The sequence below is a fragment of the Peromyscus leucopus genome, chromosome 8b (genome assembly GCF_004664715.2).
Source record: "Peromyscus leucopus breed LL Stock chromosome 8b, UCI_PerLeu_2.1, whole genome shotgun sequence".
Taxonomy (NCBI): Eukaryota; Metazoa; Chordata; class Mammalia; order Rodentia; family Cricetidae; genus Peromyscus; species Peromyscus leucopus.
The window spans coordinates 7,952,596-7,970,225 of record NC_051086.1 but is presented as its reverse complement, the minus strand read 5'-3'; the positions used below and the strand labels follow the sequence as shown (position 1 = coordinate 7,970,225).

Here is a 17,630-nt window from a genome sequence, read left to right as displayed (position 1 = left end):
CCAGGGCTACACAGAAAAATCCTGTCAGTCCAGGTCAGTACTCTGCCTAGCATGGAATCCACATACTCAGAGCCCAGAGCAGCCTCATGCACCCTCCTCCTCCACCAGACTATATGCCTGCCCCTGGAACCAGGGTGAAGCTATGGCCACAAGCCCTGAAGCACTAGGTCTGTTCACCTGTCTAAGATGTCTTCAAGAGCTTAGGCTGCAGAGCCAGCCGCCCAGCAGGGCCATTGTGGAAGCCTCAGGCAGGAAATGATGGCAGTCATCATGGAGTAACACAATGCTCCACCTAGCCCACGCACCCAGAGCCTGGTCAGACTTGAATCACACCCAAGCTAGTACTCCAAATTCATGAGGTTTTATTGTCACCACAGGGTCAGGATTCATCTTCACCAACACCCTCCTGTGGCCTATAGCAAAGGGAAGCAGGCACAGATGACCAATGTGGATAGTCCTGAGTGCCCCTGAAAGACAGGCAGGGCTGGCTGCCCCTCCTGCCCACAGCAGATGCTTCTAGACCCTCAGGCAATGAGGCTTCCTGTCCGCTTGGGACTAGCTCACATGGGCTCCTACTAAGTGGCAGGGAACCCTGGCCATTCCACTTCCCCCAGGTCATTCACAGACTGAGCCACAGAAGTGCCTGTCCAGACGAGAGCTGTCTGGTCCTATAAGGGGTCAATGAGAAAAGAAAGAATATTGTGCCAAAGGGCCTATCCCACATGAGGCACTACGCAAGAGCAAGGCAGTCAGGTAGGCAGGTATCCAATCACCCCGTACGGTGTGACTTCAGGCAAAGGGCACCCAGTGGCCTATTAGCAGCAACTTCACAAAGCAATCTCCAGGGAGCAGCAACAGGCAGACCCGTGAAGTACAGAGTGAGGGGTTAGTTTGCTGGGGCAGGGAATCAGCAGTTGCCTCCGCTCCCCAGATGGAAACGTTCTGCTCAGGTTCCTTGAGTGCACCAGGTACTCAGGAATGCTCCCACCCACTAAAGCAGCCAAGGACACCTGCCAGCATATCCCAGAGTCTGAGCACTCCTAGGAATCAGGCTCAGTGCACCGACCACAATAAAGCAGGTGGTGCCAGAGCAGTGGGTCTCAACCTGTGGGCTGCGATGCCTTTAGGAGGTGAACGACCCTTAGGCAACAGGAGTCGCCTAAGACCATAGGAAAACAAATATTTACATTACAGTTCATAACAGTAGCAAAATTACAGTTATGAAGTAGCAACGAAATAGTTTTATGGCTAGAGGTCATCACAACATGAGGAATAGTATTAAAGGGTCGCAGCTTTAGGAAGGTTGAGAACCACTGTGCTAGGGAGATGGAGTGCAGGACTGAAGCTCACAGGGCCTGAAAGCCAGAGCAGTAACTCAAAGGTAAGACCTGCCTACATTCAGCACACAGAGTGTCTGGCTGGCCCATGGGACCTGAGATAAACCCATGGTCACTGCTATCCAGGCAGAGAGGGAGTGCGATGGCTGTGTAGTAGCTATGGGTAGGCTGTGTCCAGCTGCTCAGTCCTGTTTGTCCTCTCTCTGCCTCCAGGGGTAGATGAGCTCTCCGAAGAACAGCTTTCGGCACAGGGAACCCCAGGAGTGCTTGGGATGGCAGCCACAGCTAGGCAGGCGGTAGGTGCGCACCACGTGGCCATAGGGCAGGGGGTTTATCTGTAAGGACAGGGTAATTATTAGTAGGGTGGGTGGTCATGGGTGCTTCAGATGTGTCTACAGAGGAAGGTCTTGAGGGCTGGCACCCTGGGCCTGACTGGCCCTCTGGGGACTCTTTGGCTAGGCAAATGTAGGACAAGACCAGATAGGCCCTGACAAACTTCTGCCTGTGAGACAGCCAAGCTGACCCTCAGAGAAGCAGGCCACACGGCACTTTGATCCCCCGAGGAAGGGAGGGAGCCAGGGGGAGCTCAATGTCCCTTTGGGTCAGTAATGCCCTACCCTAGGGTCCACTCTGCTTCTGGGAGCCTCCTGGGAGGGTGACCAGGCAGATGCTTCAGCAACTGAAAGACACCACACTTGGACTTGGCCCAAGGTACACCTCAATACCTGGCTGGTCACCCCAAAACTTATTCTGTTCCCTCCCACTGGGACCAAGAATCCAAGACTTACAACAGTGAAAGAGCCAGGGGTTCAAGTCCAACAGGAAATGAGTGCTTGTTCTGAGACCTTGGCTAAGTCATTTCTGCTTCATCACAACCGTGAGGACGATGGGGCCCGGGGCAGATCATGGACCAGGACAAGGGGACCCCACCCACAGGCCAGACTAGATATCAGCTATGTAGACCATAACAGGTGCCCCAACCCTGATGGGAAGCCCTAGACACAGTGAGTTTTGATTCTCAGATGCCTGGGAACCCTTAGCTCTACTGGGCCCTTCTACCTGTATCCAACCTCTGGCTGAAGTAACCCCAGCTGACCCCAGCTGTCCCAGAACACAGCAGAGCATGGTGGGAAGGGGTCCCAGGTCGGAGCAGCAGTGGAGGGCAGAGGGAGTTCTTACCTGCATCAGGAGGCGAAGGGGCCTGCCTGCTTCCTGTTCCAGGACTCTGAACTTCACACCAGCTATAAGGAAAGCAAGGTAGATACTTAGGAAGGAAGATGGCGAATCTCTAACCCAAGTTAGCCTCCCTGGTCCCAGAGTTAGCAGAGGCTGTTGCAGATGGCAATTTCTAACAACAGAAGCCCACCCGGGTGGCAGCAGACCTACCTAGACATACATGGTTCTCTCCTCCTCCACCTTTCCCATCTGTCTCTTTGTTGGGTGGCAGATGCCCTATTAATGGTTCAGTGTCTTATGACTTTTATGTCTGGCTGATTTAGGGACCCACAGCACCCCTGGCCTGTAGTTTGGGCTCTCAGTCTAGGAAATGCCCAGGAAGAAAGTTATTAAAAAGAGCAGGAAATAGCCAGGCAGTGGTGGCATACTCCTTTAATCCCAGCACTCAGGAGGCAAAGGCAGGCAGATCTCTGAGTTCGACTCAAGGTCAGCCTGGTCTATGGAGTGAGTTCTAGAATAGCCAGGGTTACACAGTAAAACCTTGTCTCAAAAAAATCAAAAACAAAAACAAAAAGCAGAAAATGAAGCTTCCTTGAAGCCAGTGAGGTAAGAAGGGACAGAACCATGGCCTGCTGAGCAAAGTTCAACTGCCCTGCCTAAGCTATTGGCTCCAGGCTAGGGAGGAAGAGGCCCTGCATCCTAGGCTGTGTCTGGGCCTACTGCGGCCCACCTGTCTTGTGTCTGAGGTGAAGAAGTGGAGGCAGAGGGTATGTGTACAACATTGCAAATGAATCTCTGGCCTGGGCCTCCTGAAGTTAATGGAGACATTAGCCAGAAGGATGATTTTTAGTCATTCAGCAGCAAGGAGATGCCTGCAGGCAGACCTAGATACTGGTTCAAAGCCAAGGATCTGCCCATCCTATCAAATGGCTGGCGTACTGGTCACTTTAGAAGTCACCTGAATGATCCTGAACACTGTCTATACCAGGTAATCCTAGGGTCCCTGCTGTGTCCAAAGGCCCAGAGACAAATGGGTTGACCACAACCACCTCATGCCTAAAGGAGATAGATTGCCCTCAAGGACTCTGGGATCAGAATGCAGAGATTCAGCTTGAGTGATAGTTGATGATTACAGGCAGCACAGGATGATCCTGTTACAGTCGAGCAGTCCTCATTCTGGCCTGCTTCCAAAGGCGAGGGTCACCAAAAAAGCAGACATACAGGGTAGAAACACATGGAGATAGACTTCTCTGAGCAGCAAGCCTCACATATTACAGGAAGGATGAGGCCTCGGGTCTTTATGTTTCTGAGTTTTACTCGGGAGACGGAGCAGACTGCATGTTCCCAGGGCCAAGCCTGTCTGCCCTGCTCTGCTCACCTATACCACATACACCAGTTCTCTCAGGAGACACACGAGGTCAGCACAGGTGCTTTTGTAAGGGCTGTGGACATGCTGTACCACCTGCCAGAGGCCAGCCACCCAGCACCCAGCACTTACCGGCCAGCCTGTACGGTCGGCAGAGTCGAAGGCCAAGGGAGTAGAGGGGCAGGGAGTTGATGAGGTCCACAAGCAGACGGATTAGGCCTTGCACAGTGATCACCAGGAGCCGGAGCTGGAGCAAAGGGGACATTCAGGGCCACTGACTGGGGCTGAAGCCACACATGAGACAGGCCTAGGAGAGCAGCCCAACAGGCTCTTGAGCTGCCCTCACTGAGGGTGGCCAGAGGCTCAGGAACCCTGGAGAAAACAGATTCCACCCTAAAGAGACTAAAGGGCTGGCAGCAGGGCAGCTGGCACTCCTTCCTGTCAGAGACTGGGCATCCACACTCCCAACACTTACACCTGGAGGGCCTGAGCCAACTGGGTATCACTGACCTCACACTGTCCACCCTGGTGCTCACTAGAGGTGGGTCCCTCTATGATCCCATCCACCCACTCTGGGTCCTGACCTCCTTGTAGCCAGCCCTCTCCAGGGCAGGACCCCAAAACTGCTTTAAGGCCAGTACATAGTTCCCAGAGAATTCAGAACAGCCATGATGGTGTGACCTGAAGAGGTAGATGGCCTGCCCCCCCATGTGGCTGGCTCGGGCAGTGACCAGTCCAAATTCTGTAGGCCCCAGGGCAGGAGGTACTGGGCTCACCAGGGTGAATACCAGGTAGTACAGAGCAGTGGTAGGCAGCAAGAAGACCAGGATGGTGAAGAGCAAGGTCCCAATGAACAGCTGTGGGGAACAAGGACCAACACACTTGGTTTCACAAGACCCAAACCAGGGGGGCCATACACACCCACCCTTAAACTGCAGCTGGGATTTTCTGGCCTCCTGAGCAGCATGTTCCCTTTACCATGAGGGGGTATGTTCACATACCCTGTGGACCTGGTAGCTTGTGGGGAAAGAGCCAACAGGGTACACAGACAAATATGAGGTTAGGAAAAAGTGTGTATCAGGTCTGGGTAAGCAAATGGAATAAGTCAAAGCACACCCTGTGCCCACCTGGGGAAAGTATGTAGGTCTGCTGGCACCTCCCCCTAGGCCAACTGTTGGAGGATAGCCACAGGATAGCAGTAGGCTGGTCACTGGTAGTGTCCAAGTAGCTGCCCTGACCAGGACAGCAGGCTCAAAGCTGTAGGTACCTGGTCAAGATCATAGGAACAGGAATCCACCCGCTGGCGCAGAACATTCCACTTCTTTCCCCGGAACAGACGCCACAGAGAGGAGAGGCCATAGATCTTCAGGCAGTACAGCCTGTAGGACACAGGCTCATGAGGGCCAGCTGGGGCCCTGTGCCACATCTCACCCATCTGCTCAGGCCCTGTTGTGTGCCCATGGCTTAGAAAACCACACCTGAACACACACATACCTGGCACCGTAGACATAGAAGCAGTAGATGTGGAAGGTAAGGAGGGCAATGATGTCCGAAAGGATGGACAAGGCAACAGTCAGTCCTAGGCAGGCTGAGAGGCCCACATGCCACAGGATGTGCTCAATAAAGGGGGACATAAGGTGGATATAGCCTGCAGGAGGGAGTTCAGCCATGAGCAGTGCCCAACAAGGCACAGGGAGCCCCAGTTCCTGAGAATGGATACCTAACACTTCAGGACACAAGTGAGCACAGACCCAGCCACTAGCCCCAGAATTGGGCTTGAGCAGCTGGCCCAACACAGTCGGCTTCATACAAAGGGGAAGCCAGAAAATGGAGGCAGAGGGCCTGGCTAGGGTTCCCTGTTCTCCTCAAACAGCCCTGCTGGGCTGCCCAACCCTGCCCATCAGGCACTCACTGATCCACAGATGGATGTGGTACAGGAAGAAGCGGCCTAGCACCTGATCCAGTGCCCGATTCATCTTGAGCCCAGCAGGAGCACCCATCAACCACTGCAGCAGATGTTGGAGCTCCTCAGCCACGTGCTACAGAGACATGGGCAGGGATGGGATGACATGGTCACACTGAGGTAAGGAGGTCGAGGACTGTCCATATGGGCTCCCACCATAGCCAGTCTATCTAGGCAGGGCAAAGGCAGCCTACACTTCCTTCCAAAGTTCAGAATAGTTGTCTTTTTCTGGGCGTGGGGCGCGGGTAGCTAGGTCTTACTATGTAGCCCTGGCTGTCCTGGAACTCACTATATGGATCAGGCTGGCCTCAAACTCGGGGATCCGCCAGCCTCTACCTCCCAAGTGCTGGAATTAAGGGAGTGTGCCGCCACTCCTGGCAAATCATTGTCTTCTAACATTGTACAGAGGCAGTATTTCCCAAATTTGTCTGGTCACTGGATCCCTGACTCCTGGTCACAGATGATTTCTAAGATCCTGGTCTGAGGTATCTTCCAACAGGCTAGTGTCCATAAACCAATTCCTTGGGCATGTGTCCCCCAGGGACATCTGCCTCAGCCTGAGAAGTTCACATTCACTATCTTCCACTTGAGCCCTGGAACTCGAGCCCTAAGCCCAGGACACCTGGGGATGGCTGAGGCTGCATTGACCCTCGCTCAGTTCAAACCATGCAGGGAAGCTTGAGAATACCGAAGCCCCCGGTCAAAGGCCTCTCCTTGCCACTTGCTAGCAGAGGTTAAGGTCACCCAACAATGGACAGCCATCCTGGGTGACTGAGAGGGTGTCAACCCCATCAGGGACTCAGGGAGCAGGTGGGGCCCTGGAGAGCAAGGGTACTCATTGCAAAGACAGACTTAATTGAGTACCACAAACAACACAGAGACTTCAACAGGAAGCAGGAAAAGTGGTCCTGGCTGCAGGATGGAGCGCCAGTCACTGAGCACAGATGGGAAGTAAGGAAGCTGAGGGATGCTCTTCCTGCTCACCAAGGTGAGGCCTCCGGAGTCACTCCTGTATCCCTATACGCTCTTCCCAAAGCCTCCTGCAACCCTGTGCAAGAGCCTCAGGACCACCAGGGAAGAGAACAAAACCTTCTTTATAAATAGGGCTTATTTAATATTTAAAGGATAAAAGCCTGGCAGCAGGAAAAGACTCCACTTTTTAATTAAATATTTATGGTTTTTTTTTTTTTTTTTTTTTTTTTTTTTTTTTTTTTTTTTTTTTTTTTTTTTTTTTTTTTTTTTTTTTTTGCAATTTTGCAAAAAGGAGGATTCAGACAAGGCTGGCCAAGAAAGAGAATATAGAAAGAGCCTGACCCCTTCCGCCCCAACCCCAGCTTCTCTTTCCTACTGGGATGACCTCCACCTATCTCACAATTCAGGACGCTGAGAGGAGCCTACTGCTGCCTCTAGATCCTGGCAAGGCAGCGAAAAGACCTCTCATCCATCTGCACTGATGGAGCAGAGACTGTGCTCATGGGGAGACTCTCAAGGCTCCCACAGGGGGGAGAGACCTTTAGCTCTACTGAAGATGAGATAGAGATCTGAAAAGCTCTGAGGTTAGGTGGAAATGAGGAGACAGAGGAGTCCAGAAGAACAGGAAGGGACCAGCATGGATGTGCTGCACATGATGCAGGGGAACCCTGGGAGAAGAGAGGACAGGCTCGTGTCTCTTGTTTCCAGGGTAAGAGCCATCTGGGAGTAGTGTCTGGCCAGCAATCTGGCCAGCCCAACAACAGCCCAGAGCACTGTAGTGTCTTAAGGCTGGCTTTCATCTGGAAGAGCAGCCCAGCACAGAAAAGGGGCCCACAAAAGCCTCAACCACAAGTGGCCCCCAGACACTGCCACCTTCAAGAAGGGGCAACAGGTACTTGGCCAATGCAGCTCTGAGAGACACAGCTCTTGGTACCTTGGGTGAGGACAGGGAAGTTGCTCCTGCCAGCTGAAGGACTGCCCAGGAGGATTCCCCACCCTCAGGAAACTGGGCATCACCCAGATCTACTCACATCAGCCACGGGGACCAGGGCATTGGCCAGCTGTCCAATCCGGTTGTTGCTGTGGAGCCAGGAGAGCAGCAGCAGGCCAAGGACCACATCCAGTAGCACGGACACCAGCATGTTGGCTTTCCTGGGAGAAATGTCAGGGACAGTAGCTGAGAGACAGTCAGACACAGCCTGGGACCCAAGAGAGGCCTGGCTGGAGGCAGAGTGCAGAGCAGAGGTGGAGAAGGGGCTGGGCCAGACCACCCTTCCTTGTAAAGGAGACCATACCTCATCAGCTGCATGGGACTCTGGGCTTTCTCGGTGCTAAAGATAAGTGAGAGGTGTTTGAGGCGGTGCTGGAGCTGTTCACAGGTGGAGAGCTTGCTTCTGATGAAAGAAAGGGGCCAGAGCTTCCACAGCCTGGGGAGGAGAGAAGGCCTGAGACTGACAGCTCCAGCCTTTAGTTCCTTGCTTTTCCAGTCAAGGTCCCTCACTCTAGAAAGAAAGGGCCAGATCTACTCAGCCTGAGCCCTTTGGTTCCACTCCAACACTCAGCAAGGCCCAGGCAAGTATGAAGGCCAACATGGCCAAGCAAGGACGCCTAAGTGTGAAATGCACAGCACCCTCCTGAGACCCCCTCCCTCACTGTGCTGACTGTCACTACAGAGCAGGACCCCTCACAGAGCCTCAGGCATACTTGAGCTCACCAGCCAATACAAAGATGAGTCTCAAAATGCCTGAAAAGTGAGCCAGGAATAGTGGCATGTGCCTTTAATACCAGTACTCAGGAGGCAGACAGATCTCTGAGTTCAAGGCCAACTTGATCAGGACTACCCAGTCTCAAAAACAAAACATTAAAAAACCCAATTGGGGGCTGGAGAGATGGCTCAGAGGTTAAGAGCACTGGCTACTCTTCCAGAGGTCCTGAGTTCAATTCCCAGCAACCACATGGTGGCTCACAACCACCTAGAATGAGATCTGGTGCCCTCTTCTGGGTATGGGGGAAGAATACTGCATACATAATAAATAAATAAATCTTTAAAAAAAAAAAAAAACCAATTGGGGAGTGGTGGTGCACGCCTTTAATCCCAGCACTCAGGAGGCAGAGACAGGTAGATCTCTGTGAGTTTGTGGACCTCACTCATCTTGGTCTACAGAACAAGTTTCAGGGCTATACAGAGAAACCCTGTCTCAAAAAACCAAAACAACAACAACAAAAAAAAAAGCCCAAAAGTGGGGATTAGGTCACCTCCCACCCACCAGGACTTGCCCTGCCTACTGGATGGTAACCCAGCCCAGCAAGGTTCTGCTGGGCTCCCTAGTAAGCCTGAATTCCTTACAAAGGAGGCATGGAGATGTTCCCACAGATGCTCACATGGTGAGAAGCACCTGACAGCAACCAGGCTGCACTCGGGAGCCGGAACGTGAGTTGAGGAGCACAGAGAACAGTAGCAGCAGCAGGAGCTATATTTGCATTTAGAGCCCTTGCTGGAGGTAGGAGGGACCCAAGGGCTCCGGGACATGCAGAGCTGTGTGTGTAACCTGGGGGCGGGGGAGCTTTGAGTCAGTTCTAAGAACTGTACTCAACAGAGCCTTCCCTTTCAAATAGCCAACCATAGTGACCTCCCACTGGCCACATGAAACTCCAGACTCCAGGGCAGTCCTTCATGGCCCAGGCTCACAATACCCTTGAGGCTGTTTGGGAAGGGCACAAAGTCACGAAAGGCAGAGGAGCTTGACTCTACAGTGACAGCCTTGTGTACACCAGTACTCCTACGTACGACTCTGGCTTGACGGCTAGGCTGGTGCCTGCAATCAGTACACAAGCATCATCTCTTCAGCTTTCTTGACTCCCTTGAGAAGATAAAGAGAACTTCTCTCATGTAACGGCACTGGGGCCCAGATATACCTCCACCTTAGTAATTCCAAGGTTGTCACAGTCTACACCATACATCAAGACAGCCAGCAGCTACTGTAACCTAAAGTGTATCCTCATAGGTTACCCAGGGCTCCTTTTCTGGAAAAGTATCCAAAGGTCCCCAGAGCCTCTGGAAAGTGGCAAGGTCAGCCAGACCCCATACCAGACACCAGTCTGTAGATGTAAAGGGAGGGAAGAGCTGAGGGAGAAATACAGCTGTTCCTTATGGGCGGCAGCACCAAGAAAAAAACATCATCTTAGTCCAGAGAGCTCAGCTGGTAGACTGCTTGCCCAGTATCATGGTGGTGCACGCCTTTAATCCCAGCACTATGGTGGAAGAGGGAGGTGGATCTGTGAGTTCAAAGTCAGGCTGGTTGGTCTACAGAGTGAGTTCAGGACAGCCAGAACTACATAGTGACACACTGTCCCAAAAAAATTAAAGGTAAAGGTTATCTATGGCTACATAGTAAGTTTGTACCCAGCTTGAGATACATAAAAACTGTATTAGTTCAAAAAGAGAGGCAGAGTTGAGAAGCTAAGAGAGAACATTTGTAAAACCCCCAGGCTCCCATTCACAAGCTAAACTATGGCACTACCCAGCATTCCCAGGACTTGGGGACTTTTCCAAATCTCTCACCAGGTCAGCAACCCATGATTCTAGAGAGCCTAGGTGGGGACCACCACCCCAGGCAACTGAAACTGACTGGTCTAGAGAGGAAATGCATCAGCAGCTGAAGCCAGCTGTGGGTGTGTGTGTGGGGGGGGCAGACAAAGAAGCAGGGGGTGGGCAGCTCTGTGTCCTCACAGGCCAACAACTCCAGGCAGGGCAGATATTGGCCTTCAATCCATGCACTCCCAGAGGCAGAGAAAGGCAGAGTTTGAGGCCAGCCTGGTCTACATAGGGAGTTGCAGGCCAGCCAAGGCTACATAGCTGAGACCATCTCTCAAAACAATAGTAAGATGAGCCGAAGAGACGGGGCAATGGTTCGGAACACTTGTTACTCTTACAGAAAATGCAGGCTTAATTCCCAGCACCCACATGGTGGCTCAGAGTCATCTGTAACTCCAGTTCCAGGGGATCTGACCCCTCTTCTGACTAGGGACACACATACTACACATATATAAATGCAGGTAAACATTCATACATATAAATTTTTTTAAAGGTACAATAACCCAGTTCATCGGATTTCTTTTTTAGGCACTTGAAGCATCTGTGGTGCATCTGTGAAGCATTTATACCTGAACAGATGGGCCTCACACAATCATAGGCTCCAGATAAAAAATACTGACCCAGAAGGGACACAACAGCCTCTACTACGCCATCCTTTGAGATGCAAAGGTAAGATGAGAACTGGGTTCCAGAACAACACACACCTCAGGAAGGACTCTCTGGCTGTCACTGTCTCTACACATGGAAGGGAGAGCCTACAGGTCTCATGGGACCAACTCCTTGCTCTACCCTTCCTGTCGGATGCACCTACCGGCAAGCACTAGCAGCTGAGAGCAGAGACAGCAGAGAGCTCAGCAGCCAGCAGACAGGCCCCGAGGCCCGCTTTGCCAACTCCACCAGGATGCTGGCCTCCACGCCCTCTGACTGCCAGTGGCTTAGGCGGACCGGGACCTCATCAAACTGGTCATTTCGGAAGAGCACCTCACTGCGTGCCACAGTGTCAAAGATGTCAGCTAGGCCTCCCGTGCCGGGTGTGGTCTCTCCACCCTGGCAGCCAGGCAGTACTGCCGGTGGATGCAGCCAGGAGAGCAGCAACTTGCGCTGATCGTAGAAGATGAGCATGACCTGGTCTTCAGGGGCTGGGCCCGGAGTGTCAGACACGTGACGGTAAGTGGCCTTGCAGCTCCAGAACCTGGTACCCCTTTCCCGGCACAGCCGCAACCAGGGATCATGGGAGAAGATGGCACCCAGGCCCTCTAGGAAGTGCCCCAGGCTCTCCTCGGGTTCCTGCTGACGGTGGCACCAGGTGCCTAGCACAGCCACTTGTACTTGGCTGGCCTTCTGCACCTGGGCCAGGAGCTCCTTGACTTGGATGGGGATGAAGGGAAAGTGCACCACAGCCAGGATCACAGCACTCCTCTGCTCCGGGACCCACCGTCCCACCAGTAGTCCACTGTCTGCTGAGGCACAGCATGTGGGGAAGAAGGCCTTGAGCACCATGCCGGGGACCCTGGAAGAGAGAAGGAAAGGTTGGTTTACAGCTGCTGCCACTCTGTGGCTGCTAGATGCTGTGCCACGCTTATGGACCCTTCACCTGGCCACAGGTTGGGAAAGCACAGTTCCGGATTTGGTGGCAGAGACTGTGGGTCATGGCATCTCACAGGGACTGAACTCTTCCAAGCACTGCCCCAGGAAGAGCGCTGTATGTTGGATAGCAGACTAGTCCTTCTTTAGGTTCTGAAACAAGCAGCCTGAAGCAGGTCAAAGTGAGGTACCCAGACAGATGCCATTGATAACAGTAGGGGGGCTGAGTCTGAGGTCTTTAAGGACTTAATGAGAAAGGCTTCCTTATGAGTTTCCTATGTAAAAGCACACAGTATGAGCATGTACACAAATCCTAATTTGAACAAACCAGAAGGCAGCTGTGTGATGCATACCTGTAATTCCAGCAATGGAGAGGTAGAGGCAGGAGTTCCAGGAGTTCAAGGCCAGCCTTCAAAAGCAAGAGGAGCCGGACAGTGGTGGCGCACACTTTTAGTCCCAGCACTCGGGAGGCAGAGGCAGGCAGATCTCTGTGAGTTCGAGGCCAGCCTGGTCTCCAAAGTGAGTTCCAGGAAAGGCGCAAAGCTACACAGAGAAACCCTGTCTCGAAAAACCAAAAAAAAAAAAAAAAAGAAAAAGAAAAAAGAAAGAAAAATGAAAAAAAAAAAGAAAGAGGAGAAGAAAAGGAAGAAAGAATAGCTCTTTGACTACAGTTTCAGTACTCAGAAGGCTGAAGCAGGAAGATCACTGTGAGCTCAAGGCCAGCCAGGCCTACACATAAATTCCAGAAAAGCCTGCAATACAAATAAGTCCTGGTCTCAAATAGCAACAAACAGGATTTACTTAAGCAAGAATTAAGATAAAATGTTTAAACCTGGGGCTGGAGAGATGGCTCAGAGGTTAAGAGTACTTGTTGCTTTTGCAGAGGACCTGGGTTCATCCATAACTTCAGTTCTAGCAGATGCATGGGGCCTAGGCACACATGTAGTGCACATACATACATGCACGCAGAACCTCGTATGCATAAATTAAGTAAATCTAAAAAATTATTAAATCTGCTTTGGAGGGCCAGGGATTTTTTTTTTCTTTCTTTCATATAATTTATTTTTATTTTATGTTTACTGGTGTTTTGCCTACATGTATGTCTGTGTGAAGGTGTCAGAAGCCCTGGAGTTACAGACAGTTGTGAGCTGTGATGTGTGTGCTGGGAATTAAACCCAGGTCCTCTGGAAAAGCAGCCAGTGCTCTTAACCAATACGCCATCTCTCCAGCTCAGGATGGTTTTCTTTTTTCTTTTCTTTTTTTTTTTTTTTTTTTGGTTTTTCGAGACAGGGTTTCTCTGTGTAGCTTTGGAGCCTGTCCTGGATCTCGCTCTGTAGACCAGGCTGGCAAGGAACTCACAAAGATCCACCTGGCTCTGCCTCCCGAGTGCTGGGATTAAAGGCGTGCGCCACCACCGCCTGGCCTCAGGATGGTTTTTAATGATAGAGTGCTTGCCTAGCATGGCCAGTGTTTTGAGTTTGAGCTAATACCACCAAAAACCAAACAAAATAAAAGTAAACAAAACAAACTTGTCTGGGGTTTCAGGAAAACAAATGCACACACAGAGCACTGGTTTAGAGCTGAGTCTAGGGCCTAGGACTCAGAAGGAATCTCTCCTTCTGTAGCAGGGAGCTTGTCCTCCTGCCACTGGGTTCAGAGGACAGTCCAGGCAGGAGGAGTGCAAATTCAAGGCCTGCTGGGCGACACAGGGTTAGTCTAGTGAGACTATCTTAAAAGGGAAAAGGGGGGCCTGAGGATGTAGCCTAGTGGTAGAGCTGTCTCTCCTCAGCCTTCTACCTCCCTGAGGCATATCTGGGTAGTGTTCATCTTCCTCTTTCCTGTCACACCCCCCAAGATGGGACTCCCAGCAGGGCAGTATTCCTCTCCATGGGAGAATGCTAACACATGTTCTCTGAGCGAAACACCAGCCCTCCTGACCTCTCGGGATCTTGATGTGGCCTTTGAGCATCAAAAACCACCACAGCAGCTACAAATCCTTTATTCTGTGGACCCTACACCTTTCCTTCCACAGAAGGGAGCTATTTAGGGATGGTGGGTTTCCTCACAGGCATCCTTGCTGAACTAAGTGTGGTTAGCAGGGTTTGGGAACTACATGTGCCTTTTTTTTTTTTTTTTTTTTGTTACTACCCCATCTTACCCACATGAAGGACAAAGCGACCCTGAGCCAAGACCCCCAATCTTGGATCCTTTCCTGAGGAAGACACAGATCTTGTGATGAACTCCAGCTGCCATTCTAGGCTCACACAGACCCTTGGACACGAGGGAAGTTGTCCTGCAGACAAGTGCCCGGGGCTTGAAGGACCCAGATGCAGCTGCTCCCCTTCCTGTAGGTAAGCCAGCCCAGAGAAGACCCTGCATGAACAACTTAGAAAAGCTTTTTGTTTTTGTAATGCTAAGGATCTGTAAGACCGAGGGCCTCCTAGGGGCTATAAGCTCATCCCAAAGTGGACAGTTCTAAAGGCACCCTTAAGTTGAGCTGTAGGACTTCAAAATGCTGATCCTGATTAAAAGAACAACCCAAGCCTGAAAAAAAGCTCTCTTTCCAACAGCCATTCCCAGGTGGGTCAAGTAAGGAAGATTCAGGAAGCCTCTCCATAGAACTACAAACTGTATCACCTGTAAACTGAAATAAAACTCACTCCACCCCCCCCCCAAAAAAAAAGAACTCCAAACCAGAAGTCTTCAGTAAACAAACTCCAAAGTGCCTGGAGAAGGCAGGCAACCCGTGGGTGTCCAGAGAGAAATCCTAATACCCAACACCAGCCCTGGCCAAATCCCCATGCCCAGTGTCAAGAACCAATTTCTCTTGTCACTTCCAGAGGGCCATGACATGGGGCAGTAATGCATTGTAAAATGTACTAGAGCAGCCGGGCGGTGGTGGCCCATACCTTTAATCCCAGCACTTGGGAGGCAGAGATAGGCAGATCTCTGAGTTTGAGGCCAGCGTGGTCTACATAGTGAGTTCTAGGACAGCCAGGACTACACAGAGAAACCCTGTCTCTAAAACCAACCCCCCCCCAAAAAAAAAACCAGAAAAAGGGGGAAGGGTTCTAGAGTGATTTTGCCTGTAAGAGCCCCAGTGGACCACTGTCACAGGAGATCATTCAGCACAGCCCAAGCTTTTCTGTAACAACACACCAGCTCAGTGAAAAACCATCTGACTCTCCTGGGGAGCACTTCACAGGAACTAAGGGAAAATGCTTTCAATAGTGTGGGAAGGGAAATGTCCTTGTTCTAATTATAAACAGATGTTGGGGGGGAATAGTTTTGAGTCTGTTCACAATAAGTAAATTCAATGTGCTGTACATATAATTTGTGCACATCTTTTTTGTAGAGCATGCTTCACTTATGGTTTACCTTAAAAGTAAAGCAAAATAAAAAGCATCTCGGGTCAAAGGAAAGATGGTAGGCAGAGGTTGGTGTTCTGATCCGTGGGGTACTGAAAGAACTCAAGTAGTTATGGGGCAAATTCCCACCCTCACTTCCAACTTAGTCTCCGGAACTACTGAAGTGTAAAGGAGTGTGCTTCCAGCAGCAGAAAAAAGATGAAAGAGCAGCCAATCGATACAAGAGAAGGTGAGAGGCCGGAGAGAGAAGGCAGAAACCTGGGCAGTGCGAACATCTTTAAAGACGCTGATTAAAAGAACAGCCCACACCTGGAAAAGCTGCCTCTGCTAGGAAGGAGTCAGTTCCCTCCCCGACAGCCTATTCCCAGATGGGTTTAATAAAAGAGGCCTCAGGAAGTCTCTTCGTAGAACTCCAAGTCAGACTTCAGTAGAAGCAGAACTACTGCTTACTTCCCCTGCATGGACAGGTTTGAGAGATGGCCCAGTTAAAAAGGGCCAGGGACACATCATAGCTGAAACTCTCCTTTATGAATCTTTGCGAGGGTTCATATTTACTCCGCGTTCAAAACAACAACAAAAAAAACCACTTTTCTGGCTGGAGATGTAACTCAGTTTGGTAGGGTGCTTGCCTAGCCTGCAGGAGACCCTGGACTCAGTCCCCAGAACCTCATAAACCGGCAGTAGTAGTGCATGTCTATAATCGAGAAGTGGAGGCAGGAAGATCAAAAATTCAAGGTCATCCTTTGCTACATTGGGACTGTGAGGCCAATCTGGACCTGTTCTCTAGAAACACTTTCTTGCTTCTCTAAATGCTTTCCTTTTTCATTTCAAAAGGAGGAGGTAAATCTGTTTCCGATCTTTACTGGGGGTCAAGGACAAGTGTGAACCTCTCCACCGGTGCTCCAAGAATCTTCCAGCTAGTGCCCTCCTGGAGGGGAGGAGGGGCCGCTCGGCGCCCTCAAGCTCCGGATTGCAGGCCAGACCCACACGGGTGCCGCCGAGCTGGCCGCCGCTCCCTCCTCTCGGGCCTGCGGATTTCCCATCTCAGAGTATTAGGAGACAGGCACTGAGGACCAAGAGGCCTGCACTGCCTCGGGATTTCCTCTTCCTCCTCTCCCGGTCCCGCCGCCCCCTAGTGCTCACCGGCTGCTTCCCTGGGCCGCGTCCCCGAGCGGTAGGGAAGGGACTGGGTTGGGAACCGCGTCCGGCGGGCCCGGGAGGACGTCGATGCTCGCGGCCCCCAGGCCCGCCGCGGGACATCAGCCCCATTTCCGCCGGCTCCGCGCGTTGCCGCGCGACGGTCCGTCCCCAAACGTGCCCGGGCTGCCCACCAACTGAGCCCGAGAGTTCCGCGCGCGCGACTCCAGCCATCAAACGTACACCCGCCTTAAATGTCCTGAAAGACCCGGTGAAACCAGCCTTTAAGGACCCAGGTCGCTTTATTCTCACCTTCATGCCCTGCCTAGGCTCCTAAGCCCCGGGCCCTCCCATCTCTCTGCATTGTAGGCTGGATGCACGCCGACATATTTGGGCCGCTTAGTCGGAGAACAATATCTCTAAAAACGCAGCAACTGTTTATTGAGCGTTTACTTACACGCAAAGATCTTACATTGTCCATTAATCCCCTACAACATAATGATCAAGGCATATTGGGATAACTTGAAGGGGGCGACAGGTGTGGTGTTATAAACCACAGATCTCAATGTCCAGATGACAGGCTGACTGTCGTCCCACACCCTGAAGGGGCGGACTGAAACCCGGATTCTCACTGAGTACACACACACACACACACACACACACACACACACCGCGCTGAAACCCGGATTCTCACTGAGTACACACACACACACACACACACACACACACACACACACACACACCCCGCGCGCTCCCCTCCCCTTCCAGATCTCATTTGTAACATGGGAGGAAAGGCCAACATTTTCCTGTCTTGAATGGAAGAGTATGAAAGAAAGGACTGTGCCACCCGGTACCTGACCCAAGAGCTCCAGAGTGGTTTGGACCCGGATTGCAGGAGAAACTGAAGACCTCTTTCAAAATGGGATATGTACAGGAGAGGACCTGGAGACCCAACCCTTGCCATGTGTTCCTTCCAGGACCCTTCCAGGGTTTGTCCCTCTCATGTGTCTACCCCTTACCTCTGTTAGGCCCAGAGTTGCTGCTGGAGGCTCAAAAATGGGGATGTCTCTGAGGCCGGGGGCTGGGGCACTAAGAGACCACACCCTTGCCCCAAGCTGCCCAGCCCTGCTAG

General features: G+C 51.7%; 1 protein-coding gene across 3 annotated transcripts; it reads right to left on the bottom strand.

Moving 5' to 3' along the window:
• Positions 1-339: 339 nt before the first annotated feature.
• Positions 340-17,603, bottom strand: Pigq (phosphatidylinositol glycan anchor biosynthesis class Q). Of its 3 annotated transcripts, none has more exons than XM_028854607.2 (11): positions 17,518-17,603; positions 11,221-11,919; positions 8,110-8,316; positions 7,846-7,966; positions 5,792-5,918; positions 5,374-5,527; positions 5,147-5,258; positions 4,656-4,736; positions 4,012-4,126; positions 2,517-2,578; positions 340-1,672 (listed from the first exon to the last, which is right to left on the bottom strand). In XM_028854607.2, the coding sequence occupies exons 2-11, from the start codon at positions 11,907-11,909 to the stop codon at positions 1,520-1,522; spliced, it is 1,821 nt and encodes a 606-aa protein (XP_028710440.1). In that variant the 5' UTR covers positions 11,910-11,919; positions 17,518-17,603; the 3' UTR covers positions 340-1,519. The 3 variants fall into 3 exon arrangements, with proteins under 3 accessions (XP_028710440.1, XP_028710442.1, XP_028710439.1); XM_028854609.2 differs by lacking the exon at positions 17,518-17,603 and adding an exon at positions 16,505-16,670 and having other exon boundaries at positions 8,110-8,241; XM_028854606.2 differs by lacking the exon at positions 17,518-17,603 and adding an exon at positions 16,505-16,655.
• Between the last annotated feature and the right edge of the window lie 27 nt (positions 17,604-17,630).

Excerpts from the sequence above, each read along its gene's own strand:
- Pigq (XM_028854607.2), bottom strand. The coding sequence starts at position 11,909 with ATGGTGCTCAAGGCCTTCTTCCCCACATGCTGTGCCTCAGCAGACAGT. Across the intron at positions 5,528-5,791 it reads CCACATCCATCTGTGGATCA|GCTATATCCACCTTATGTCC; the intron begins GTGAGTGCCTGA and ends TCCCTCCTGCAG. Across the intron at positions 4,127-4,655 it reads ACTACCTGGTATTCACCCTG|CTCCGGCTCCTGGTGATCAC; the intron begins GTGAGCCCAGTA and ends CCTTTGCTCCAG.